The sequence below is a fragment of the Giraffa tippelskirchi genome, chromosome 10 (assembly GCF_054371585.1).
Source record: "Giraffa tippelskirchi isolate mGirTip1 chromosome 10, T2T-mGirTip1v1.2.pri, whole genome shotgun sequence".
Lineage (NCBI taxonomy): Eukaryota > Metazoa > Chordata > Mammalia > Artiodactyla > Giraffidae > Giraffa > Giraffa tippelskirchi.
The window spans coordinates 54,952,920-54,980,854 of record NC_137284.1 but is presented as its reverse complement, the minus strand read 5'-3'; the positions used below and the strand labels follow the sequence as shown (position 1 = coordinate 54,980,854).

General features: G+C 41.2%; 1 protein-coding gene across 1 annotated transcript in view; it reads left to right on the top strand.

The window, feature by feature from the left end:
* ABCA13 (ATP binding cassette subfamily A member 13) overlaps positions 1 to 15,852 on the top strand; it is a 413,377-nt gene extending 397,525 nt beyond the window's left edge. The window contains exons 63-65 of the mRNA XM_081536362.1: positions 13,258 to 13,363; positions 14,593 to 14,730; positions 15,564 to 15,852. Coding sequence (XP_081392488.1) covers positions 13,258 to 13,363; positions 14,593 to 14,730; positions 15,564 to 15,656 — 337 coding nt within the window. The 3' untranslated portion in view covers positions 15,657 to 15,852. The remainder of the gene's footprint in view (positions 1 to 13,257; positions 13,364 to 14,592; positions 14,731 to 15,563) is intronic.
* The last annotated feature ends 12,083 nt before the right edge of the window (positions 15,853 to 27,935 follow it).

The following is a 27,935-nucleotide window of genomic DNA, read 5'->3' as shown; positions in this document are numbered from 1 at the left end:
CTATAGGTATATACATCCCCTCCCACTTGGGGCTCCCTTCCACATCCTCCCACCCTTCTAGGTCATCAGAGAGCACTGAACTGAGCTTCCTGTGCCATGTAGCAGCTTTCTACTAACTAGCTATTTTACACATAGTAGTGTATATATATATCAGTGCTACTCTCTCAGTTTGTTGGTTTGCTATTTCATTTTCTTGATAACACCTTTAGAAGCACAGATGTCTTTAATTTTGATAAAGCCCAACTTACCAATTTTTTCTTTTGGTTTTCATGGTTTGTTTTTTTTTTTTTTTTTTTTTATAAATTTATTTATTTTACTTGGGGGCTAATTACTTTACAATATTGTAATAGTTTTTGCCATACATTGACAAGAATCAGCCATGGGTTTACATGTGTTCCCCTTCCCGAACCCCCCACCCACCTCCCTCCCCCTCCCATCCCTCTGGATCATCCCACTGCCCCGGCCCCGAGCCCTTGTCACATGCATCGAACATGGAATGGTGCTCTGTTTCACATATGACAATACACATGTCTCAATGCCATTCTCCCAGAACGTCCCACCCTCACCTTCTCCCTCAGAGTCCATAAAATTGTTCCATGCATCTGTGTCTCTCATTCTGTCCCGCATATAGGGTTATCGTTACCATCTTTCAGATTCCATATATATGCATTAGTATACTGTATTGTTGTTTTTCTTTCTGGCTTACTTCACTCTGTATAATGGGCTCCAGTTTCATCCATCTCAGTAGAACCGGTTCAAATGTATTTTTTTTAATGGCTGAGTAATATTCCATTGTGTATATGTACCACAGCTTCCTTATCCATTCATCTGCTGATGGACATCTAGGTTGCTTCCATGTCCTGGCTATTGTAAACAGTGCTGCGATGAACATTGGGGTACACGCGTCTCTTTCAATTCTGGTTTCCTCGGTGTATATGCCCAGCAGTGGGATTGCTGGGTCATATGGCAGTTCTATTCCCAGTTTTTTAAGGAATCTCCACACTGTTCTCCATAGTGGCTGTACTAGTTTGCATTCCCACCAACAGTGTAAGAGGGTTCCCTTTTCTCCACACCCTCTCCAGCATTTATTGCTTGTAGACTTTTGGATAGCAGCCATTCTGACTGGTGTGAAATGATACCTCATTGTGGTTTTGATTTGCATTTCTCTAATAATGAGTGATATACCGTGTTCATGGATTGGAAGAATTAATATAGTGAAAATGAGTATTCTACCCAAAGCAATCTACAGATTCAATGCAATCCCTATCAAGCTACCAATGGTATTTTTCACAGAACTAGAACAAATCATCTCACAATTTGTATGGAAATATAAGAAACCTCGAATAGCCAAAGCAATCTTGAGGAAGAAGAATGGAACTGGAGGAATCAACCTGCCTGACTTCAGACTCTACTACAAAGCCACAGTCATCAAGACAGTATGGTACTGGCACAAAGATAGAAATATAGATCAATGGAACAAAATAGAAAGCCCAGAGATAAACCCACGCACATATGGACACCTTATCTTCGACAAAGGAGGCAAGAATATACAATGGAGAAAAGACAACCTCTTTAACAAGTGGTGCTGGGAAAACTGGTCAACCACTTGTAAAAGAATGAAACTAGAACACTTCCTAACACCGTACACAAAAATAAACTCAAAATGGATTAAAGATCTAAACGTAAGACCAGAAACAATAAAACTCCTAGAGGAAAACATAGGCAAAACACTCTCCGACATAAATCACAGCAGGATCCTCCATGACCCACCTCCCAGAATATTGGAAATAAAAGCAAAAATAAACAAATGGGACCTAATTAAAATTAAAAGCTTTTGCACAACAAAGGAAACTATAAACAAGGTGAAAAGACAGCCTTCAGAATGGGAGAAAATAATAGCAAATGAAGCAACAGACAAACAATTAATCTCAAAAATATACAAGCAACTTCTGCAGCTGAATTCCCGAAAAATAAATGACCCAATCAAAAAATGGGCCAAAGAACTAAACAGACATTTCTCCAAAGAAGACATACAGATGGTTTTCATGGTTTTTTTGGTCATATCTGAGAATCTATTGTGAAATCAGAGAGAGTGAAGATTTACCACTATGTATGATTCTAAGAGTTTTGTATTTTTACACACCTACTTTTAGATATTTGATCCATTTTGCATAAACTATATGTGTTAACTGTTGGTATTGCTATGTATCCAGACCAGTTTGATGAAAAGATTATTCTTCTCATTGAATGGTTCTGACCACCTTGTCATAAATTGGGTGACCATAGGCCCACAGGCTTATTTCTGGACCCAATACTGTTCATTGGTCCATATATCTATCCTGTTGCTAATACCAAACTGTCTTGATTACTGTTGCTTTTGAGTACGTTTTGAAATTAGTATTAGTCCTTCAGCTTTCTTCCTCTTTTTAAGATTGTTTTAGCTAGCCTAGGTCCACTGCAATTCAATATGAGTTTTAGAATCAGTTTCTGATTTCTGGAGAGAATTGAACAAGAAATCTAATAGAGATCGTGTTGACTCTTTAGATCAGTTTAAAGAGTGTTGCCATCTTAATAGTGTTAAGTCTTCTGAGTCATGAACAAGATGTACTTTTGTGCTAATTTAAATGTTCTTTAATTTCTTTTAACAATATTTTCTAGTTGTAATATAAAATATGAATTTTGCACTTCTTTTGTTACATTTAATCTTAAGTGTTTCATTTTGATGATATTGTAAGTGGAATTTTTTTTAAAAATGTTCATTTTCTGGTTGTTCATTACAAGTGTGTAGAAATACAATTCATTTCTGGGCAAGACTATTTCTTGATCTTGTATCTTGTAACCTTGCTGGACTCATTTATGGATTCTTTAGGCATTTCTATATACATGTTCATGCCTTTTATAAATATAATTTTACTTTTTCCTTTTCAATAGGGATGCCTTTTGTTTCTTTTTCTTACAAATTTCTACCCTAGGTAGAAATTTCCCTTTTTTTCTTATGTTGTTGAGTGCTTTTTATCATAAAAATGTGCTGGATTTTGCCAGGTGTTTTCTCTGCATCTACTGAAATGATCATATTGTGTATTATATTAGCTGCTTTTCAAATGTTCAACAAACCTTACATCCCTAGGGTAAATCCCACTTGGTCACGGAATATACTTGTTTTTTTATGTTGTCATATTCAACTTGGTAGTATTTTGTTGAGCATTTTTGTGCCCATGTTGGTAACATATATTCATATGTAGTTTCTTTTTATTTTTCTCTTCTGATGCTTTTATCTAGTTTGGTATCATGGTAATATTGGCCTCATAAAACCAGTTGTTCTTCCTCTTCTGTTTTTTAGAAGAATTTGTTACTCCAGTTAGTATTTTCTTTGTTAAAAATCACCTGGGTTTATTTACTTATTTATTTATGACTGCATGGGGTCTTCATTGTTTTGTGTGGGCTTTCTCCAGTTGCAGTGAGTGGGTGCTACTCTTTGTAGCAGAGCATGGGCTTCTCATTACGGCGGCCTCTCTTGTTGCAGAACATGGGCTTTAGGCACATGGGCTACAGTAGTTGCAGCACATGGGCTCAGTAGTTGCAGTGTGTGGGCTCTGGAGTGCAGGCTCACTAGTTGTGTGCACAGGCTTATTTCATCTGAGGCATGTGGAATTTTCCCAGACCAGGGATCAGACCCATGTGCCCAGCACTGGCAGGAAGACTCTTATCCACTGTGTCACCAGGAAAGTCTCCAAAATCACCTAGTTTTTAATTCATGTTTGGAGGAATCCAGAGTAGAACTTGGAAAATATTTACAGTCTTGATCACTTATTTTCACAACCCATACATCACTACAGCCTTCCCTAACCATGAGAACCTTGGGACTATCTGCCTGGTTTCATGGCAGTGAGGATCCTGAGTGCCTGTCTGTCCCTGGGCCCTTGTGAGTCCTTGGTACATCATCATATTGTCACACACCCAGCTGTGTCTGTGCATCTTCAGGGTCCCCTGAGAGCTTGCTGCCACCCTTGGGACCAGGTCAGCTCAGCCGTGTACCCTCTCATCATTCGCCCCCAAACACATCAGGCTCCAGTGTACTGCGAACTTAGTCACTTCCTTGATGTTGCTGAACATGGAGCTGAGGACAAGGTGGGCACAGGGCAACAGAAAGCTTCCCGTCTGCCCGGCCCCGTCCTGCACCCTCTGTTTCTCACTCTCCACACTCCTCTGTCAGGCAGCACGTGTCTACCCTGGTGTCCAGCAGGAATATTTCAGCCACATTCAGGCCCTGGAGACTTTCACCCTGAATCTGGCTTCTTGAAGCATTTTCTCAACAAGAGGAGGGAGTCTGCCTCTTAATTCCTCTCTGCTAAGGAAATCATTCATTTTTCTCATTATTCCATTATTGTTTTAAAGGCTGTATTACATAGGATCTGACTGGAATCCACAGAGATAATTTGGGAACTCTCTAAAATGAAATTCAGAAGAGCTTTAATCACATCTTCTAAGAGGACCATCCCCCTTACACCCCAGGAGTTTCAAACTCCAGCCAAATAACATCAACTGCATTTGCTTGTGGGCCTGGAACAGAGCACTTCTGCTGCCAGGAAGGGCTTTATGAAGCTGTGATCTTTGTCCAGAGGGCAGCTGAGCAGGGTGCAGGCTCTGAGGGTCCCCATTTTCATGATGCTGTTTCCCTCCTGGGGTCTCATGCATAAGTTCTATGGCCATCACTCCAGGCAGCACTCATCATGTCAGATAGTAAATTGCCCTGGCTGCTTTCCAGTTTGCTTAATTACGTAGAGAGGCTCAGAGGGAGAAGTCAGGACGAGAATGATTACTGTAGTCCCATCTGCCTCTGCAGGGGACCCTGGGGTGAGCACAGCTTGGCAGCTGAGACTCCCTGCAGGCAGATCTCCAGAATTTGTCTTGTTATGAAGTCTGATGTGACAGGACATCCATCCAGCTGCTAGAAACTTCTACATTTCCTAAAGACCCTTCCCTTCTTGTGCTGACATTACCCAGGATGGACAGACATTATAACCACAAAAATGCCATTCTCTTTGATGACCAGGCTTATTTTTTAAGTTAATTTTTATTGCAGTATAGTTGCTTTTTAGGGCTTCCTAGGTTGGTCAGCAGTAGAGAATCTATCCGCCAGTGCAGGAGACATGTCTTCGATCTCTGGGTAGGGAAGCTTCCCTGGAGGAGGGCATGGCAACCCACTCCAGTATTCTTGCCCTGGAAATCCCACAGACAGAGGAGATTGGTGGGCTACAGTCCATGGGGTCACAAAGAGTCAGCATGCACGCATGCACACAGCTGTTTTCAATGTTGTGTTAGTTTCTACTGTACAGCAAAGTGAATCAGCTCTACGTATGTATACATCCCCTCTGCTTTGGATTTCCTTCCCATTTAGGTCACCACAAAGCACTGAGTAGAGTTCCCTATTACGTGTTACATTCTCATTCAGTTCAGTTCAGTCACTCAGTCGTGTCCGACTCTTTGTGGCCCCATGGACTGCAGCACTCCAGGCTTCTCTGTTCATCACCAACTCCCAGAGCTTGCTCAAACTCATGTCCATCGAGTCGGTGATGCCATCCAACCATCTCATCCTCTGTCGTCCCTTTCTCCTCCCGCCTTCAATCTTTCCCAGCATCAGGGTCTTTTCAAATGAGTCAGTTCTTTGCATCAGGTTGCCAAAGTATTGGAGTTTCAGCTTCAGCATGAGTCCTTCCAATGAATATTCAGGACTGATCTCCTTTAGGATGGACTGGTTGGATCTCCTTGCAGTCCAAGGGACTCTCAAGAGTCTTTTCCAACACCACAGTTCAAAAGCATCAATTCTTTGGCACTCAGCTTTCTTTATGGTCCAACTCTGACATCCAAATGTGACTACTAGAAAAACCATAGCTTTGACTAGATGGAGCTCTGTTGGCAAAGTAATGTCTCTGCTTCTTAATATACTGTCTAGGTTGGTCATAGCTTTTTTCCCAAGGAACAAGTGTCTTTTAATTTCATGGCTACAGTCACCATTTGCAGTGATTTTGGAGCCCACAAAAATAATGTCTCTCTCTTTCCATTGTTTCCCCATCTGTTTGCCATGAAATGATGGGACCAGATGCCATGATCTTAGTTTTCTGAATGTTGAGTTTTAAGTCAGCTTTTTCACTCTCCTCTTTCACTTTCATCAAGAAGATCTTTAGTTCCTCTTCGCTTTCTGCCATAAGAGTGGTGTCATCTGCATATCTGAGGTTATTGATATTTTTCCTGGCAATCTTGATTCCAGCTTGTGCTTCATCTAGCCCGATATTTCACATGATATACTCTGCATATAAGTTAAGTAAGCAGGGTGACAATATACAGCCTTGATGTACTCCTTTCCCAATTTGGAAACAGTCCATTGTTCCATGTCCAGTTCTAACTCTTGCTTCTTGACCTGCATACAGATTTCTCAGAAGGCTTGATGTGAAAGCATTACTATTAGGAATGCTATGGGAGACTTCCCTGGTGGTTCGGTGCTTAAGAATCGCCTTCCAGTGCATGGAACTTAGGTTCGAACCCTGATTGGGGAACCAAGATCCCATATGCCATGGGCAAAATGTCAACTTAAAAAATAGTTACAACCTGAAAGCAGACTGAAAGTAGAGATGTTTTATTTGGTGGGAAAATCTTAGGACTTCAAGCCTCAGAGACAGCATCCCAAGTAGCCCTGAATGGTAGGTCAGTTTATATAGAAGTTTGCAACAAAGGGGGCAGGCAGTCTGAACATCAAATATTATTATTAACTAAGGAAAACTAAAACTAGATATCAAGTTAAGGAATTTAGTATTTTTCTATGTATGGAAAGATGCAAGAGTCTGGGGTTATTGAAGTCATTCGTTTCGTATGTATCTCAGCTATCTAAGGCCAAGCATCCCAAGCATCCTGTATTTTTACAGAGGTATTCTTTTCTTTCTTGAATTCCCTTAGGGTTCACTGGCTCACCCTGGAGGTAGATTTATAATCACTGATGACTGTGACATCCTTAAATTGTGGAGTGGCACGCTTGTCATCTGCATGGCTCAGAAATTCACATTTGGAGGGCAAGAATCACGGATAACTTTGACATTCTTGTTTGTTTATGTGGCAAGTGATATATTTCACAAAAGCCCGCATGCTGCAACTAAATAAAAAATTTTTTTAAATGAATGCCATGAGTGTGAGTGATTTGCAGAGGATCCTCCAGAAGCTGAATATAACTGACGAGTATCCATCACTCCGGAGAAGGCAATGGCACCCCACTCCAGTATTCTTGCCTGGAGAATCCCAGGGACGGGGGAGCCTGGTGGGCTGCTGTCTATGGGGTTGCATAGAGTTGGACACGACTGAAGCGACTTAGCAGCAGCAGCATCCATCACTCAGTCACTCCCTCCTTATTTCCTCACTGGCTTTTACAGTATACATGCGTACATTTCTTATTCCACTAGTCCATTGCTACTCTCCTGTTTTACTGTTTATTGCATATGTTACACTGAACATTTGTGGTACCTAAATGCTGAGTCTCAATAGTGATTGAGCGCTTCTTACAGGCATCTTCACTGGCAGATAATGCTGTTTATTTGACTTTACATAATCACCGGCTTTGCAAATGATGTGGATGTGATCGGTTATCTGCAAATGTGAGAGGGATGAGTGAGTTTACACACAAATGACTCCTTTGCTATTTTGAAAGCTTTTAGAATGGAAAGTGCACAAATCGAATAAATCCTTCATGGAATTTAGATCATTGGCATAAGTGTAGGTTATAGGCAAAAGTGAGAAAGTAAGAAATGCAGTACTTGGATGCAATCTCAAAAATGACAGAATGATCTCTGTTCGTTTCCAAGGCAAACCATTCAATATCACGGTAATTCAAGTAGATGTCTCGGCCAGTAACACTGAAGAAGTTGAAGTTGAATGGTTCTATGAAGACCTACAAGACCTTCTAGAACTAACACCCAAAAAATATGTCCTTTTCATTATAGGGGACTGGAATGCAAAAGTAGGAAGTCAAGAAACACCTGGAATAACAGGCAAATATGGCCTTGGAGTACAGAGTGAAGCAGGGCAAAGGCTAATAGAGTTCTGCCAAGAGAACACACTGGTCATAGCGAACACCCTCTTCCAACAACACAAGAGAAGACTCTACACATGGACATCACCAGAAGGTCAACACCAAAATCAGATTGATTATATTCTTTGTAGCCAAAGATGGAGAAGCTCTATACAGTCAGCAAAAACAAGACCGGGAGTTGACTGTGGATCAGGTCATGAACTCCTTATTGCCAAATTCAGACTGAAATTGAAGAAAGTGGAAAAAACCACTAGACCATTCAGGTGTGACCTAAATCAAATCCCTTATGACTACACAGTAGAAGTGAGAAATACATTTAAAGGACTAGCTCTGATAAACAGAATACCTGATGAACTATGGATGGAGGTTTGTGACATTGTACAGGAGACAGGAATCAAGACCATCCCCAAGAAAAAGAAATGCAAAAAAGCAAAATGGCTGTCTAAGGAGGCCTTACAAATAGCTGTGAAAAGACAGGAAGTGAAAAGCAAAGGAGAAAAGGAACAATATACCCATTTGAATGCAGAGTTCCAAAGAATAGCAAGGAGAGATAAGAAAGCCTTCCTCAGAGATCAATGCAAAGAAACAGAGGAAAACAATAGAATGGGAAAGAGTAGAGATTGTTTCAAGCGAATTAGAGATACCAAGGGAACATTTCATGCAAAGATGGGCTCAATAAAGGACAGAAATGGTATGGACCTAACAGAAGCAGAAGATATTAAGAAGAGGTGGCAAGAATACACAGAAGAATTGTACAAAAAAGATGTTCACGATTCAGACAATCACGATGGTGTGATCACTCATCTAGAGCCAGACATCCTGGAATGTGAAGTCAAGGGGCCTTAGAAAGCATCACTACAAACAAAGCTAGTGGAGGTGATGGAATTCCAGTTGAGCTATTTCAAATCCTGAAAGATGATGCTGTGAAAGTGCTGCACTCGATATGCCAGCAAATCTGGAAAACTGAGCAGTGGCCACAGGACCAGAAAAGGCCAGTTTTCATTCCAATCCCAAAGAAAGGTAATGCCAAAGAATGCTCAAACTACCACACAATTGCACTCATCTCACACGCTAGTAAAGTAATGCTTAAAATTCTCCAAGCCAGGCTTCAGCAATATGTGAACTGTGAACTTCCAAATGTTCAAGCTGGTTTTAGAAAAGGCAGAGGCACCAGAGATCAAATTGCCAACATCCGGCGGATCATTGAAAAAGCAAGAGAGTACCAGAAAAACATCTATTTCTGCTTTATTGACTATGCCAAAGCCTTTGACTGTATGGATCACAATAAACTGTGGAAAATCCTGAAAGAGATGGGCATACCAGACCACCTGACCTGCCTCTTGAGAAACCTGTATGCAGGTCAGGAAGCAACAGTTAGAACTGGACATGGAACAAGACTGGTTCCAAATAGGAAAAGGAGTACGTCAAGGCTGTATATTGTCACCCTGCTTATTTAACTTATATGCAGAGTACATCATGAGAAACGCTGGGCTGGAAGAAACACAGGCTGGAATCAAGATTGCCGGTAGAAATATCAATAACCTCAGATATGCAGATGACACCACCCTTATGGCAGAAAGTGAAGAAGACTAAAGAGCCTCTTGATGAAAGTGAAAGTGGAGATTGAAAAAGTTGGCTTAAAGCTCAACATTGAGAAAACTAAAATCATGGCATCCAGTCCCATCACTTCATGGCAGATGGATGGGGAAACAGTGGAAACAGTGGCTGACTTTATTTTTGTGGGCTCCAAAATCACCGCAGATGGTGATTGCAGCCATGAAATTAAAAGACGCTTACTCCTTGTAAGGAAAGTTATGACCAACCTAGATAGCGTATTAAAAAGCAGAGACGTTACTTTGGCAACAAGGTCCATGTAGTCAAGGCTATGGTTTTTCCAGTGGTCATGTATGAATGTGAGAGTTCGACTATGACCCAGAGGGATGGGATGGGGAGGGAGGTGGAAGGGGGGTTCTGGAAGGGGAAAACATGTACACCCATGGTGGATTCATGTCAATGTATGGCAAAACAAATACAACATTGTAAAGTTAAAAAATAGAAAATAAATTAATTTAAAAAAAGAAAGCTGAGTGCTGAAGAATTGATGCTTTTGATCTGTGGTGTTGGAGAAGACTCTTGAGAGTCCCTTGGACTGCAAGGAGATCCAACCAGTCCATCCTGAAGGAGACCAGTCCTGAATATTCATTGGAAGGACTGATGCTGAAGCTTAAACTCCAATACTTTGGCCACCTGATGTGAAGAACTGACTCATTTGAAAAGACCCTGATGCTGGGAAAGATTGAGGGCGGGAGGAGAAGTGGATGACAGAGGATGAGATGGCTGGATGGCATCATTGACTCAATGGACGTGGGTTTGGATGGATTCAGAGAGTTGGTGATGGACAGGGAGGCCTGGCGTGCTGTGGTTCATGGGGTCACAAAGAGTTGGACACAACTGAGCGACTGAAGTGAACTGAACTGAGAAAGTAAGAATAATGTAAATTAGATACTCACATCATAATTTGATAACCTGCAAAGATTCTCTCAATTATTGAAGATGCTGTGATTGTATAATTTTCTGTCTGCATGTCTTATCAAGTATTCTAGAGATATCCTGAGGAGTTTGTAACCTATTTCAGAAGCATTTTCTCTACGGTGTTTTTTTTTTTTTTTTTAAGGAACTGTGTAATTCTCTAGAGTAAAGCTGAAATGGCTTAGTGCAAATATAACTTCATTTTGAAAGAATTTTAAGCATTAATATGTATACACGATTATGGTGAGAATACTAGACCATTATTGGAATTTAGCGTGCATTAAAAAACATTCTAGGAGAATACCCTTGGAGGGCTGCCATTTCTGCTGATGTGAAGGGGATCCTAATGTGTGTGAAGCAATGAAGTCATTTCTGCTTAGTCGGTGTCACCTCTCACCCTTGTATTTCTGTGTAATAAGTGCTGCAGATTCGTGTTCTGATTCTTTAATTTACTTTTTGAGGTAATAGTTGATTTATAATATTGTGTTAATTTCTGCTGTGTAGAAAAGTGACTCAGTTATGCACATTATATACATTCTTTTTCATATTCTTTTCCATTGTTGGATAAGATAGTGAATATAGTTCCCTATGCTATACAGTAAGACCTTGTTGGTTATCTGTTTTATATAGAGTAGTGTGTACATGTTAATCCCAAGCTTCTAATTCATCCCTCTGCCTCTCCCCCTTGGCAACGACAAGTCTGTTCTCTATGTCTATGAATCTGTTTCATAGATAAGTACATTTGTGTCATATTTTAGATTCCACATAGAAGTGATACCATACGATATTTGTCTGCCTCTGTCTGACTTAACTTCGTATGGTCATCTCTAGGTACACCCGTGTTCTGATTTTTCATTTGCTTTGTCTAAGTTCCCCAGATAAATTGTGAGCATCTTCACACCAAGGACACCCTTCATTCTGGGCCTGTCCCATGTGGAACCTCACTTTCACTGGATGTTTATTCACTTGCTTCCTCAGGGGTTCATGTGCTCAGGCCTCTGACCCCCTTGTCAGGGACCTCGTTTTATGAGCCTATTTTCTAGATGAGAGAATGGAAGTGAGACTGATTGACTCCATGGGGTCAAAGGTCTGGTGCATGGATGGAGGGACTGGATTCACACGCAGGCTTCCAGACGCTTTGACCTTCACCCTCAGGCTGGCCATAACCACGTGACTAGGAGCACCTCTCCTTCCACCAGGATAGCAGAGAGCTCGCTGAAGGGCGGCAGCTTCTGAGAAAGCACCTCACCCTGGGAGCCGTTCAAGGATCTGGGCCTCAGCTCTTCCTCCATGGAAGCCTGAAATACACACCTATGTGGGAGGCTCTCAGGGACACAGAGTTCCACGTCGGACATGTACCCCTAAGCGAGAGGAGGCTGGAACACACATATTTCCTGTACTAACTGGGTAGGGTCAGCCTCAGAGAGTCCTGGGAACAAGCTCAGGAGAGCCAGAGGGGTGGGCCACCTCCCTGGCTGCTCTCCCTCATGTTTTGTCCATGTCCTCAGTGACCTCTCATCCCTGAGTGGACTGGAAACCATGAACTCAGAATAGCTGAGGGCAGTTGGAGTCACACACAGATCTCAGAGGAAATCTGCGATCAGGGCAGGAGGTGGGAAAGCAGAACTGGGACGAGGATCTCTGGGGGTTTGCGAGGCTGTTCCATGTCCCTGAAGCAAAGTCACATTATCTGTGTCCTCTTCTTCACCAGGTAGACTTAGCTGAAAAATGATTTGCCCATAAATGTGTTGGTCAGTCTCAGTCATGGAAAATTGACTTAAAAGTAGCACGTTTTTCCCCACCAATGATCGTGCTTGTAAGGCTCTGGGCGTACTATGTTTTCATTCATTCATTTGACTACTGTTTATTAGTTCTAGGTACTTGGGGTAAATATATCAGTAAACAAAACCAACAAAAAATCACTATATCATGATATATTTGTGTATTTGCTTTCACTCAGCAGATCTTCATTGAGATATGACTATGTGTCCGACACCATAGTGGGCACCTGGGCTATGTAATAGAATAATGTAAATCGTCTTGGGGAACCCCCTACATTCTTGGGGTCACTATTTGAGGTTGTGTGTGGGATGAACGTCACCTCGGGTGTGGTTGTTCAGACCCCAGCAGACCTCCATTCACAGCTCTGTGACGTCAGGGCCTTGGCCCCCTGTAGTTGCTGGGCCCTCGGGGTTGACGAACAGTTGAGGGAATTGTTTTTCATGATAAGCAAATGTCTGTCTTGACCCCATGATCAGTCCCTGTTACCTCCCATTCTTCCAGCCACTTGGGCATCAGTGCAGTCTTTGAGACTGGGATGGTCTCAGGGTTCATCTCCAACTCAGCTCTGGCTTCTTAACTTAGCACTTTGTCTTCACAGCTTGTGTTTTCACCGTCCCTTTTGTACTGAACCAGGTATTGATTCTAAGATTTGCTAATTTTTCAAACAGATAGATCAGTGTCTGTGTCAATGAATCACAGCAAACTACATAACTGAATTATTATTATTTCTTGAATATTCTGTTTTTGAGAACACACAATCTTCCAACAATTTGGAATAGTTACTTTTGCTGCTTTCCTGTGAAAATGGACTTAGAGTTTATCTATCTTAGATCTATATAATAGTAACCTTATTTTTTAAATTCAACTCTCAGGTTTGGTGATGGTTATACAGTCAAGGTTTGGCTCTGCAAGGAAGTAGATCAACACAGTGCTGTTTCCGACTGCTTGAAGCTCTATTTTCCAGGAATCCAGTTTAAGGTAGTGCTAATATTGTACATTACTTCATTTTGAGCTAAATACCTCTCACAAATGCCCTTGTCTTTCCCCTATTTTAATTCTATGCTTCAAAGACACTGCCTACTGTTGTGACCTCATTGCAAAGTACAGGCCATGCCTCTTCCCCCAAAACAGCAGGGGCTGTCTGTGGGTGTCACTTGACCTCTCTGAAGGATGGCAAGCCTCTGGCCCCATTATGAGGTCTCCCAGTGCAGATAGTTCTTACTCATCTTCCCTTTCCCGTGGGCACAACTTCATCACATAGTTCATTTTCTTTAGGAGGGAAGATACACAAGTTAGCTTATTCTGTACATTTACTAGGGGGTTTGTAGGTTCTGTGGTTTCAGCATTAATTCACAAGAATGGCCTTGGGCTTGAGGTCACAACTCCCTACATACTTGATGCAAAGTGTGGTTCCTGAACCAGTGGGTCTTCATCACCTGGGAGTGGGTGAGACCCGTAGCATCTCAGTCCCCAGCATCCTAACCCCAGATCTGTGTGTTACCAAGGGGACTAAGCAACCCCTGTACACAGGAACCTCTGAGAAGCATCATTTGCAGTCCTCTTGGATGACCCCAAGAGTCCAGTTGTCATAACTTCTAATAGATTGTTGTCCTTAAAGGAGCTCTTGCTTGTCTATTTCATCTACAACCATTGGGTAAAATCCTACCCAGCAAGAGGCATACTGTCTAGGTTACAGGGGTTCATGTTCAAGGCACTCTACCCCATGAAACTACTACTGGGATCTCCACATGCCCCTGTGAAAATGAGGCTCAGAGAGTTAAACATCTTACCAGGAGTCACTCAGCCAATGGTGAGGATGGCAGATGCTCTGTGTGAGGTTCAGGGGTCTCCGTGCATCTATCTCTGTGTTACCACGTCCACCTCCCTCTCCCTAGCTGTCAACGGGTGTCTTCTTTCCCTGAGAAAGGGTTTCCCAGGCTTGTGGCACAGTGGGGGCAGAAAGGGGCAGAGCAGCACCCCCCTGGGGGGGATAACTCTTATCAAATATGCCTCGTGGTAAAGCATAGCCCATGAGCATTCTTGGAAGGCTCACAAAGCTGACCTCTGACTTTAGTTGGTGTCTAAGGGTTTGAAAAGAGTTTGAAAAGAGATAATTTATTTGGCAATTAACTATAGTATGGTCAGTTTTAATAATTCCTAATCCTGTGATCCAATCTTTGTTGTTGTTGTTTTTTTTTTGCTTTCAGGGGCAGCGCCTTAATTTGTTGGAATATCACATGCCAAAAAGATGGGCATGCTTAGCCAACCTGTTCAGAGTTCTAGAAGACAATAAAAGCTTCCTGAATATCAGACATTACTCCATCAACCAAACCAGTCTGGAGCAGGTATAGTACCTTGAAGGAGACACCAGGTTGTTTTTCTTGAAGCCTGCTCCAGCTGATTTAAAAAAAGGGGCAGATTACTTCTTGAGGTCACCATTTCTTTTATTAATCACTTTTTGAGTTTATAAAGGAGGTCTGTTTATTGTGTGCTCTCCACTCAAGGTAAGTATTCAACATTCAGGGCTTCCATCTGCTCCTAGTTTCATTGGTTGTTCAACAAGCAGGTCAGGCTGTCCTCCACTGCGTGTCCAGTTATCCCCCACCTCCACTAATAACTGGGCTTCCCAGGTGGTGCTAGCAGTAAAGAACCCTCCTGCCAATGCAGGAGACATAAGAGACGTGGGTCAGGAGAATCCCCTGGAGGAGGGCATGGCAACCCACTCCAATATTCTTGCCTGGAGAAACCCCTGGATGGAGGAGCCTGGTGGGCTATAAGTCCATAGGGTTGCAAAGAGTCCGACATGACTCGTAGTCACATGAAGTGATTTAGCACCCAGGCACACCACTAATAATTAAAGGGGCTCCACTGTGAGCTGACTTTAGGAAGAAACGTGCTTGGTTCCCTAAGAGTCCTGGCAGGTGAAATTAGATCATAGGTCAATCTAAAATCGTGCTTAAAGCATCAAAAATTTCCTGGCTATTTATTGTGTCTGGTAATGTTTATCATTCCTAAAGTTTGGACCTCTGTGTTGAAGGTGATTGGGAAGGATTGGTATGAATGAATGGTTATGATTCTTAGGAAATTTTGAGCAGGGCTTAGAGAAGATGTTCCTTGTATGAGAACAAAGGGTTGAGGGTTCCTTGAAGTTAGCAATTGTGTTCATCATTTCTTTCAGATATTTGTTAATTTTGCGACCGAGCAGTGGCAAACTCCATCACCTTCTGATCTGTCCGCCGAATGTGATCACCCACGGCACCTGCCTGTCTAAGCACTAAGAAGACGTTTTTCAGGGAAATATAACCTCATCTTTTGTTTTAATTAAATTCAAAGATCAAAGAAGAAAGTGGGCAGCAGAGAAGGTGGAAGACACGGGTGGCAGTCCAGTCTCATCTCTCCTTCATATTCTGTTTTGAAACTCTTTGTTAGTTAAATGAACACGCTGAAAGGTCATGCTTTTCTGCAGACTTTTGGGCTGTTTCTCTGATTTAGTTACTCTTTTTGCCAAGCCGAGGTGGTTTCCTGGGACACAGGAAGGAATTGACATTCCTTCAGGAGCTTCCCTGGTGGCTCAGAGGTTAAAGCGTCTGCCTGCAACGTGGGAGACCCGGGTTCGATCCCTGGGTCGGGAAGATCCCCTAGAAAAGGAAATGGCAACCCACTCCAGTACTGTTGCCTGGGAAATCCCATGGACGGAGGAGCCTGATAGGCTACAGTCCACGGGGTCGCAAAGAGTTGGACACGACTGAGCAACTTCACTTTCACAGGAGCTAGAAAGGCTGTCAGAGGTTGTCCGGGTCAAATATTCCACTTTAGTTTTAAAGAAACTGAGGCCCTCAAGGTTAAAGACTTTGCTAACTTATTTGCATAGAGAATAATGCCCAGGATTGTTTCCTATTTTTTGCAATCTTTTTACTAGGTTATCTTTTCTGTTGTTGTTGTTCAGCCGATCAGTCACGTCTGACTCTCTGCAACCCCTTTGACTGTAGTCCACCAGGCTCCTCTGTCCATGGAATTTCCCAGGCAAGAATACTAGAGAAAGTTGCCATTTCCTTCTCCAGGGGAATTATCTTTACATGTGTCTCAGTAACAATTCAATGATTTAAATGTACTCTTTCCATAACCCTGGATGACATTATATGGTATGAGATGAAAGCATACCATTTCTTCCTTATAAAAGAGTCTTTTTACAAATAGGAATTAAAGAAATTTTTAGTCAGTTTAGCTTTATCAAAATTAAGTAAATTGAACTGGGGGCTGTGTATAATTTACAAAAAATTTGACCAGAATTTCACAGATTATAAATTTAGGGAAATATAGAAAGAATTGTGATGTAGATGTATTTTCCTTTTATTAATTTGAATTAGTTATTATTGTTCTTAAAGTTATTCTAAGTCAGTGGTTTTCAGAGTGTGTTGGTGCCCATAACAGCTGCATCAGCATCTCCCGGGAGCTTGGTAGAAATGCAGGTTTTCAGCCCCCACCCTAGAATCTAAAATTCTGGGGCGGAGGCCCTGCAGTCTCGGATTAAACAAGTCCCTTGGGTTTCTGAGGCACTTTTCAGTTTGAAAATCAACAATCTAAGAAATACCTAGGTACCTTCTAATTATAGAAGCAAAATTAGCACCATATGTAGGAAACACTGATTTTTAGACAAGTTTTATATTTCTAAAATTATGTCATTCTCAGAATTATTGTCCTCAGAGTATTCTCAGATATAAAGTGCTCAGGTGTGGCTCTAAAAGGCTGTGTAAACTTGAGTAAAATCACCATGTCTGCTCCTCAAAAGAATTTCTAGTCAGACACTTCTGAGTTGAAAGTTTTCTCAACCTTCATTGAATAACGTTTTTCTAAAATAGAGGACTGCACTGACTTTAAAATTTAACTTTATGCAATTAAGTTATTGAATAATAGTAGCTTGTGATCAAAGCAAAACACTTTCTTGTGGTATTTCTTTGCTGAAGCAAGATTTCATTAAAATATAATCTTTCCTGAATATAACTCTACCCTAGAGATTTTTTAAATGGTAAGGATTAAGCCAATCATGAATTGTTTTGGTGGGATGATTTTGATCCACATGTATCACTTGAATTATGCTTTCTTGAAGAAGTTACAATTCAGGGTTTTATGATTTTCCCCAAATTCTCACATTGTCTCCTTGTCAAAATGGAAAATGTAATCTTTTGTTGTTGTTGAATCAATAGATAAAATTTGTGAATAATGAACATGTTTGGACTGCCGTGAATAAATGAGATGTGCTTTAATTTAACTTGATTCTTGGAATGTAATTGTGTTTCCACCAGTATATTTCCTTGCATCTTTAGGAATTGAATTTGATTTTGGTAAGCAGAAAATGAAACTACTAGATCTTTTAAAGCTTGAAAAGGTTAAAATTTCATTGAGTTTTACTCTGCTACAATCTGCTCTTAGGGATTGTTTTCTAGGCTTTGAGATGCTCTATTCTTCAAGTTTATGCTTCAAGGTGTAACTCTGAACAATACACAGGAAGGAAAAGAGAAACCCTATGTGCTAACACGCCGTATCCCAGAAGACTGGACACAAAAGGTCAAAGCTTATGTTAATGTTGAAAATGTCATTGCATTCATAAGTCATGCAGATATGTTATGCCTTTGGAGTTGAACATTTGTCTTAAGACCTTTGGGCTTAAGGTCACACAACTGAGACTTTTAAACAAACTCCCATCTTTTGAAAACATTATGAGTGGAGTACTTTGTAAGGCAGACACAACCATGATGATTCCACTTCCACTGATCTGGCTTTTATTATATGGTGTATCTTTACCCAGATGTTTAAACAGAGGATGTGTTAAAACCCTCATGAAAAATCAAGAGTGTAAAAAGCAAACAATAAGTATATTTTTGGAATAGTAAAGAGTAAGAGCCTTAAACTTACACTTAGTTTGGTTTAGTGGATATTGAATTAAAAAGTGAAGCTAGAGCAAACTCCAGGAGATGGTGAAGGACAGGGAAGCATGGCGCACTGAGTCTGTGGGGTCACAAAGAGTTGGACATGACTTAGCAACTGAACAGCAATAACATTATCCCTCCAAATCATCTTATGAAATGCATGCTCCCCACATACCCTCCCCCCGATATTTCATGTCATAAGTAGGATATGAATGCTTCAGCTTAATCACAGATATTCCTACCCAAATGGAGGATATAGAAATTTTAAATTTCCAAATGGGTAAACCGTGTTTTCTCCTTGCTATCGCTTGGCTGTTGCATTAGTCCTGCTTAGTGATGGTTTGGGGTCAGTCTGTCTATGATATGTTTCAGCTCAGTTTCATACCCTAGAATAGTCCAGAGCCCTTTCAGTCACAGAAGTGTGCGTGCACATGATCGTTTTTTCAATTAATATTATCAAGCCCTTTCTGTGTACTAAATGAAAGGTGAGTGCAGTAAGCAGGAAGTAGTGTGTGCAGTGCAAAGCTTGAGGAGCAAGCAGTCACTGGAAGCGGCAGATTGAGACCTGTGAGCACTGACCATCCTCTGCTCTCCAACCAGCAGTGTTGACCTCATGGAATCCTCACCATCTGGATGGGCCTGCAGAGATGGAGAACAGGAAGAAGGGTATTGAGGGCAAGAGAACTGTAGAGCAAATAAACACTGTTCATTGAGCAATGGCTATTTGCCTACAGTTCTGGAGGAAACATATAATGGGTCCACAGACACTGAGAACCCAGATCTGCCATCTTTAGAATTTCCCTTATATTCCAAAGTGGCTACTAGAGCTCAGGCTATCACAATATAATCCAAAAAAGCAAAAAAAAAAAAAAAAAGATTGGGGTGGGGTGGGGGGAAGCACAAAATTTAAAGAAGTCTCCTGGCTTATATGACATTGGCCAGAAATAATCACATAACCATAGCTTATCTGCAAATGTTTGGGCAATACGCAGTCAGCCATGGCCCTAAAATGAAATGTGGGTTCTGATTCTATGCAAGAATAAAATAGATAACTGGATAAGCAGCCAGCTGTTACTACCACAGAAACACACTACAAGTTTTGTGGCCATTTTTCACCATGAGAACAGAATGAAATCAGTTTTGGCCATGATGAGTGAACTAGGTGACTATCTTGATGCAGCCCAGGCTCTAAGAGCATTACTGTTTTTAGGATGAGCGTAGTGTTATTAACATCTGTGGGCTACCGTAGTGGCTCAGACGTAAAGAATCCACCTGCAATGCAGGAGACCTGGGTTTGATCCCTGGGTCAGGGAGATCCCCTGAAGAAGGGCATGGTTACCCACTCCAGTGTATTTTCCAGGAGAATCCCATGGACAGAGGAGCCTGGAGGGTTGCAGTCCATGGAGTTGCAAAGAGTCAGACACAACTGAATGACTAACACACACACACACATTAACATCTGTAGGTCAAATGCTGTTTGTATTTACAAGCATTATCAAATTGGATCCAATAGATAAAGAAAAGAACAAATTTTATGTATATTTTCCATTTGAGCTTAAAAAAATATCATTGCCATTTTCTCCCACTGAGAATTCCTATGGAGAGCTTTAATGGATAAATTTTTCTTGCTGGAAAGGGTTTCAAATTGCTGAAAGAAGTCAGAAGCATTTTTCTTAATTATTTGCTACTGCTTGTCATTACATGGGGGATATTTCACTATCTTATCAGTAAATTTATCACATTTTTCTTTACATTCAAGTCTTTCAAGGAAAAAATGGAGTCTACTGAGGTAAATGCATTTCTCAAACGCAGTAAAATGTACTGGTTAAAAAACACATCTAGAAGCTTCATGAGACTGTCTTTCAGATGGGAGGCATTGTTGTGAAAACCGTATTTGCCATGGCATATATGTCCCAGGACTGTATACATGGGATTGCAAAGAGTCAGACAGGACTGAGCAACTTTCACTTTCATGTGTCATTTGTACAATGAATTCCATGGGTTACCAAATTGTGGGGATATTTTTGTGGTTTTGTTCATTAAACATCAGGATGTAACTTCAGACAAACCCTTCCTATGGTGTCATGATGGCTGATTGGTCACTGTTCCTACCCTCCCCCCCATTCATAATTACCCTGTGCTGGGCTATGCTTAGTCACTCAGTCGTATCCGACTCTTTGTGACCCCATGGACTATAGCCTGCTGGGCTCCTCTGTCCATGGAGATTCTCCAGGCAAGAATACTGGAGTGGGTTACTATTTCCTCCTCCAGGGGATTTTCCCAACCCAAGGACAGAACCCAGGTCTCCTGCATTATAGGCAGATTCTTCACCACCTGAGCCACCAGGGAAGTCCAAGAATACTGGAGTGGGTAGCCTATCCCTTCTCTAGGGGATCTTCCCCACCCAGGAATTGAACCAGGGTCTTCTGCATTGCAGGTGGATTCTTTACCAGCTACCAGGGAAGCCCCATAGTTACCCCATACAAGTGTAGTCTGATGAAGGCTTCATTCACCTTTGTATAAACTGAACTGAACCAGGGTTATGAGCCAGGGTCAGACACCAGGTGCCAGCAGATCTGGCTCTGCTTCCAGCTCATATGTGATCTTCTCCAGCCCACTTTGTGATGTACACTTTCCTCCAATATATCAAACCTTCTGAGTATTTTCTCTGTAGTTCCTCTGAAAAGCATGTTTCTCCTCTCTTTGCTGAAATTCTATAAAATTTAGGTCAGTGGAAGGATGGTTCCTGAAATCAGAAAGACTTACTTTCAAGTCTTTCCTCTTTAACCTGAGAATAGTGGGTCTTCTGGGGGTGCTGGGGCTTCCCTGGTGGTTCAGACAGTAAAGCATCTGCCTGCAATGCAAGAGACCTGGGTTCAATCCCTGGGTTGACAAGATCTGTTGGAGGAGGAAATGGCAACCCATTCCAGTATTCTTGCTTGAGAAATCCCATGGACAGAGGAGCCTGGAGGGCTATAGTCCATGGGGTTACAAAGAGTTGGACACAATTGAGTGACTAACACTTTCACTTTGGGGGTTGTACTTGACCTCCCTGGATGTGGAGGGCATTTGTAACTCAGGATCAAGCTAGATCATTAATGCAAATCACTCTTCATCACAGTCCAGCATGGAATAGATGTTCAGTGATATTAGCAGCTCTTGGAATCAGTCCTGAGGCAGGATTGTGCTGACATGAATAGTCTGGGTTTTGGCTGTAGGTCCTAGTGGTACAAACTCGAGAGCTTACTTAACTGTCTGTGATTCAGCTTTTACATAAAATATGCGGATGATCACTGCTGTTGTAGGAACTCTGTGAGATGACCTATGTAGAGCTTTCATGTGGTGAACACTTAATAAATGGTCTTATGATTACTATCAGCATCACTGCCCCAGGGCTGCCATAACAACATGCCATGGACTGGGGGGCTGAAACAAAATAAATTTACTTCTCTCAGATCTTGGAGGCTGGAGGCCTCAGGTGCCCGGGGGTAGGTCTGATTCTAGGCTCTCTTCCTGGCCTTCAGGGCTGAGTGCTCAGTTGGTCTGAGCTCTCAGAGAGAATGAGCTGCTGCCTTCTCTTCCTCTAAGGACACTGACCAGGGCCCTACCCGTGACCTCGTTGAGCTATAATTCTGTAAGGGCCAGTCTCCAAATTTAGCCATATTGGAAGTGAAGGCTTCAACATATGAATTTGTGGGAGACACAAACATTCCATCCAAAGCACTGTTATCATTCCTGTCATTATTATTTACAGTTCAACACATATATCGTCCTATTATTTCAAATATATATTTTTTAAAATTAGTTTCTGTTGGTGTATAGTTGCTTTATAATGTGTTTCTGCTGTACAGTAAAGTGAATCAGCTGCACATATACATATATTCCCTCATTTTTGGATTTCCTTCCCATTTAGGTCACCACAGAGTATTGAGTAGAGTTCCCTGTGTTATAGAGTAGGTTTTCATTAGTTAGCTGTTTTATACATAGTATAAATAGTGTATATGTGTCAATCTCAATCTCCCAAATCATGCTATTTTGTTTTTTACTTTTAAAAAATTTATTTTATTGAAATATTGTTGCATTACAACATTGTGTTAAACTGTGCAACACAGCAAAGTGATTCAGATATATAAATATATATATATATTGCTTTTTATATTCCTTTCCATTATGATTTATCCCAGGAGATTGAATATAGTTCCTTGTGCTATACAGTAGGACCTTGTTGTTTCAGTTCAGTCGCTCAGTCATGTCTGACTCTTTGCGACCCCATGGACTGCAGCACGCCAGGCTTCCCTGTCCATCACCAACTCCCAGAGCTTGCTCAAACTCATGTCCATTGAGTCAGTGATGCCATCCAACCATTTCATCCTCTGTTGCCCTCTTCTTCTCCTTCCCTCAGTCTTTCCTAATATCAGAGTCTTTTCCAATGAGTCAGTTCTTCCCATCAGGTGGCTTAGAAGTATTGGAGCTTCAGTTTCAGCATCAGTCCTCCCAATGAATATTCAGGACTGATTTCCTTTAGGATGGACTGGTTGGATCTCCTTGCAGTCCAAGGGACTCTCAAGAGTCTTCTCCAGCACCACAGTTCAAAAGCATCAATTCTTTGGTGTTCAGCTTTCTTTATATGGAGAGTTTCTTTCCAACTCTGACATCCATACATGACTACTGGAAAAACCAAGCTTTGACTAGACGGACCTTTGTTGGCAAAGCAGTGTCTTTGATTTTTAATAATGCTGTCTAGGTTTGTCACTGCTTTTCTTCCAAAATGCAAACGTCTTTTAACTTCATGGCTGCAGTCAACATCTATAGTGATTTTGAAGCCCACAAAAATAAAGTCTGTCACTGTTTCCATTGTTTCCCCATCTATTTTCCATGACGTGAAGGGACCAGATGACATGATCTTAGTTTTCTGAATGCTGAGTTGTAAGCCAACTTTTTCACTCTCCTCTTCAAATTTCTTCAAGAGGCTATTTAGTTCTTCTTCACTTTCTGCCATAAGAGTGGTGTCATCTGCATATCTGAGGGTATTGATATTTCTCCCAGAAATTTTGATTCCAGCTTGTGCTTCATCCATCTGAGCATTTCTCATGATGTACTCTGCATATAAGTTAAATAAGCAGGGTGAAAATATGCAGCCTTGAGGTACTCCTTTCCTGATTTGAAGCCAGTCTGTTATTCCATGTCCAGATCTAACTGTTGCTTCTTGACCTGCATAGAGATTTCTCAGGAGGCAGGTCAAGTGGTCTGGTATTCCCATCTCTTTAAGAATTTTCTATTGATTGATTTGTGGATATTGAAGAATCCTTGCATCCCTGGGATAAAGCCCACTTGGTCATGATGTATGATCTTTTTAATATGTTGTTGGATTCTGTTTGCTCGGATTTTGTTAAGGATTTTTGCATCTATGTTCATCAGTGATATTAGCCTGTAGTTTTCTTTTTTTGTAGCATCTTTGTCAGGTTTTGGTATTAGGGTGATGGTGGCCTCATTGAATGAGTTTGGAAGTTTACCTTCCTCTGAAATTTTCTGGAAGAGTTTGAGTAGGATAGGTGTTATCTCTTCTGTAAATTTTTGGTAGAATTCAGCTGTGAAGCCATCTGGTCCTGGGCTTTTGTTTGCTGGAAGATTTCTGATTCAATGCAATCCCTATCAAGCTACCAACGGTATTTTTCAGAGAACTAGAACAAATAATTTCACAATTTGTATGGAAATACAAAAAACCTTGAATAGCCAAAGCAATCTTGAGAAAGAAGAATGGAACTGGAGGAATCAACCTGCCTGACTTCAGACTCTACTACAAAGCCACAGTCATCAAGACAGTATGGTACTGGCACAAGGACAGAAACATAGATCGATAGAACAAAATAGAAAGCCCAGAGATAAATCCATGCACCTATGGACACCTTATCTTTGACAAAGGAGGCAAGAATATACAATGGAGAAAAGACAATCTCTTCAACAAGTGGTGCTGGGAAAACTGGTCAACTACTTGTAAAAGAATGAAACTAGAACACTTTCTAACACTATACACAAAAAGAAACTCAAAATAGATTAAAGATCTAAACATAAGACCAGAAACTCTAAAACTCCTAGAGGAAAACGTAGGCAAAACACTCTCCGACATAAACCACAGCAGGATCCTCCATGACCCACCTCCCAGAATATTGGCAATAAAAGCAAAAATAAAAAAATGAGACCTAATTAAAATTAGAAGCTTTTGCACAACAAAGGAAACTATAAGCAAGGTGAAAAGACAGCCTTCAGAATGGGAGAAAATAATAGAAAATGAAGCAACGGACAAACAATCTCAAAAATATACAAGCAACTCATGCAGCTCAATTCCAGAAATATAAATGACCCAATCAAAAAGTGAGCCAAAGAACTAAACAGACATTTCTCCAAAGAAGACATACAGATGGCTAACAAACACATGAAAAGATGCTCAACATCACTCATTATTAGAGAAATGCAAATCAAAACCACAATGAGGTACCATTTCACGGCCATCAGAATGGCTGCTCTCCAAAAGACTACAAACAATCAATGCTGGAGAGGGTGTGGAGAAAAGGGAACCCTCTTACACTGTTGGTGGGAATGCAAACTAGTACAGCCACTATGGAGAACAGTGTGGCGATTCCTCAAAAAACTGGGAATAGAACTGCCATATGACCCAGCAATCCCACTGCTGGGTGTACACATCGAGAAAACCAGAATTGAAAGGGACGCGTGTACCCCAGTGTTCATCGCAGCACTGTTTACAATAGCCAGGACATGGAAGCAACCTAGATGTCCATCAGCAGATGAATGGATGAGGAAGCCTTTAAAAAGAATACATTCGAATCAGTTCTAATGAGGTGGATGAAACTGGAGCCTAGTATACAGAGTGAAGTAAGCCAGAAAGAAAAACACCAATACAGTATACTGACACATATATGTGATATTTAGTCAATCGGTAAAGAGAACCCTGTATGCGAGACATCAAAAGAGACACAGATAAATAGAACAGTATTATGGACTCTATGGGAGAGGGTGAGGGCAGGATGATATGGGAGAATAGCATGGAAGTATGTAAATTATCATATGTGAAACCAATCTCCCGTTCAGGTTTCAATGCATGATACAGGGTGCTAGGGGCTGGTGCACTGGGATGACCCAGAGGGATGGGATGGGGAGGGAGGTGGGAGAGGGGTTCTGGAAGGGGAAAACATGTACACCCATGATGGATTGATGTCAATGTATGACAAAACAAATACAATATTGTAAAGTTAACACTCTCCGACACAAATCACAGCAGGATCCTCCATGACCCACCTCCCAGAATATTGGAAATAAAAGCAAAAATAAACAAATGGGACCTAATTAAAATTAAAAGCTTTTGCACAACAAAGGAAACGATAAGCAAGGTGAAAAGACAGCCTTTAGAATGGGAGAAAATAATAGCAAATGAAGCAACGGACAAACAATTAATCTCAAAAATATACAAGCAACTTCTGCAGCTGAATTCCAGAAAAATAAACGACCCAAGCAAAAAATGGGCCAAAGAACTAAACAGACATTTCTCCAAAGAAGACATACAAATGGCTAACAAACACATGAAAAGATGCTCAACATCACTCATTATTAGAGAAATGCAAATCAAAACCACAATGAGGTATCATTTCACTCCAGTCAGAATGGCTGCTATCCAAAAGTCTACAAGCAATAAATGCTGGAGAGGGTGTGGAGAAAAGGGAACCCTCTTACACTGTTGGTGGGAATGCAAACTAGTACAGCCACTATGGAGAAGAGTGTGGAGATTCCTCAAAAAACTGGGAATAGAACTGCCATATGACCCAGCAATCCCACTGCTGGGCATACACACCGAGGAAACCAGAATTGAAAGAGACGCGTGTACCCCAATGTTCATCGCAGCACTGTTTACAATAGCCAGGACATGGAAGCAACCTAGATGTCCATCAGCAGACGAATGGATAAGGCAGCTTTGGTACATATACACAATGGAATATTACTCAGCCATTAAAAAGAATACATTTGAATCGGTTCTATTGAGATGGATGAAACTGGAGCCCATTATACAGAGTGAAGTAAGCCAGAAAGAAAAACACCAACACAGTATACTAATGCATATATATAGAATTTGAAAGATGGTAATGATAACCCTATATGCGAGACAGAATAAGAGGCACAGATGCATAGAACAGTCTTATGGACTCTGAGGGAGAAGGTGAGGGTGGGACGTTCTGGGAGAATAGCATTGAAACATGTATATTATCATATGTGAAACAGAACACCATTCTATGTTCAATGCATGAGACAAATGCTCAGGGCCAGGGCAATGGGATGACCCAGAGGGATGGGATGGGGAGGGAGGTGGGTGGGGGGTCCAGGAAGGGGAACACATGTAAACCCATGGCTGATTCATGTCAATGTATGGCAAAAACTATTACAATATTGTAAAGTAATTATCCCCCAAATAAAATAAATAAATTTATTTAAAAAAATAGAAAATAAACTAATTAAAAATAAAATAAAAAAAAAGAATAAACTTAATCAGAGAAGTGAGAAAATGCAGGAAGGAAAAAGCCATATAGGATAAAATAATAATACTGTAGCCATTGAACAAGCCAAGGGACTTTAGTTCCTTCCAAGAACCATGGATAATACTCTGAGCCATGTCCTTTGAGGTGTTTTACAGATACTAAAACCCCATCAAGTGGAAGAGGTTAACTATAAGCTTCCCACAAGCATGTAGACTGGTTGAGACCAGAAGGTTGATGACAATGACTCTCGATTACCTCATCACCAACCAATCAGAAGAATGTTCACAAAGTAACCCTGCTGTCTTTGAACCATTACTGTAAAACTCACTACACCTTTCCGATCAGAACACACAGTTAGGAAGGCATTAACCTAAAGTTTCCCTCTTTGCCTGGCAAAGTAATAAAACTCTTTCTATTTCACCAAAAACTGTTTCTGAGATTTAATCCAGCACCAGTGGACAGAGTCTGAATTTGGACAACACACTGAGTTAACTCAATCACACAGTCTCTTTCAACAGAAAACTAGCTACGAGCTCATTTTTTCCCCAGATTTGGTTGGAATTTAATGTCACTTGTCATCTGTCCTCCTCTTTCATTGCATTCTTTTCAACATAAACAAAGGCTGTATTTTAGCAGCATTTAAACCCTACAGCAGACTTCCTGTTTTGGCTCATCTTGAGACCCTTTCCCCAACCTCTTCAGATAATTTAGTCGTAAACCACGGGCGCATCTGCTTCGTCCAGAAAACACGCGATTTCAGCATCTGAAAGAGGCGAGTTGATTGGGGCTAGAGAACAGCACTCGCGTGGCAGGTCCCTTTCAGCGAGGCTGGGGACTGAGAAGGAGCTGCTCCACACAGATGTTCTCTGAATGGCACTTGAACATCACGTGCTGCCTGAGGCTAATGAACGTCTTGAGGAAAACAAATAACTCAACGCTTAAAATTAGAAGGGGAAAGAACTATTCACTGGATTTTTTTTCAAAAATCTGTTACTCATGCATTTCCTTTAAAATCATACTATTTGCTAGTCCCCCTTTGCTTCGAAACCTCCTGGCAAATTATATCTTCACAGGCACAAA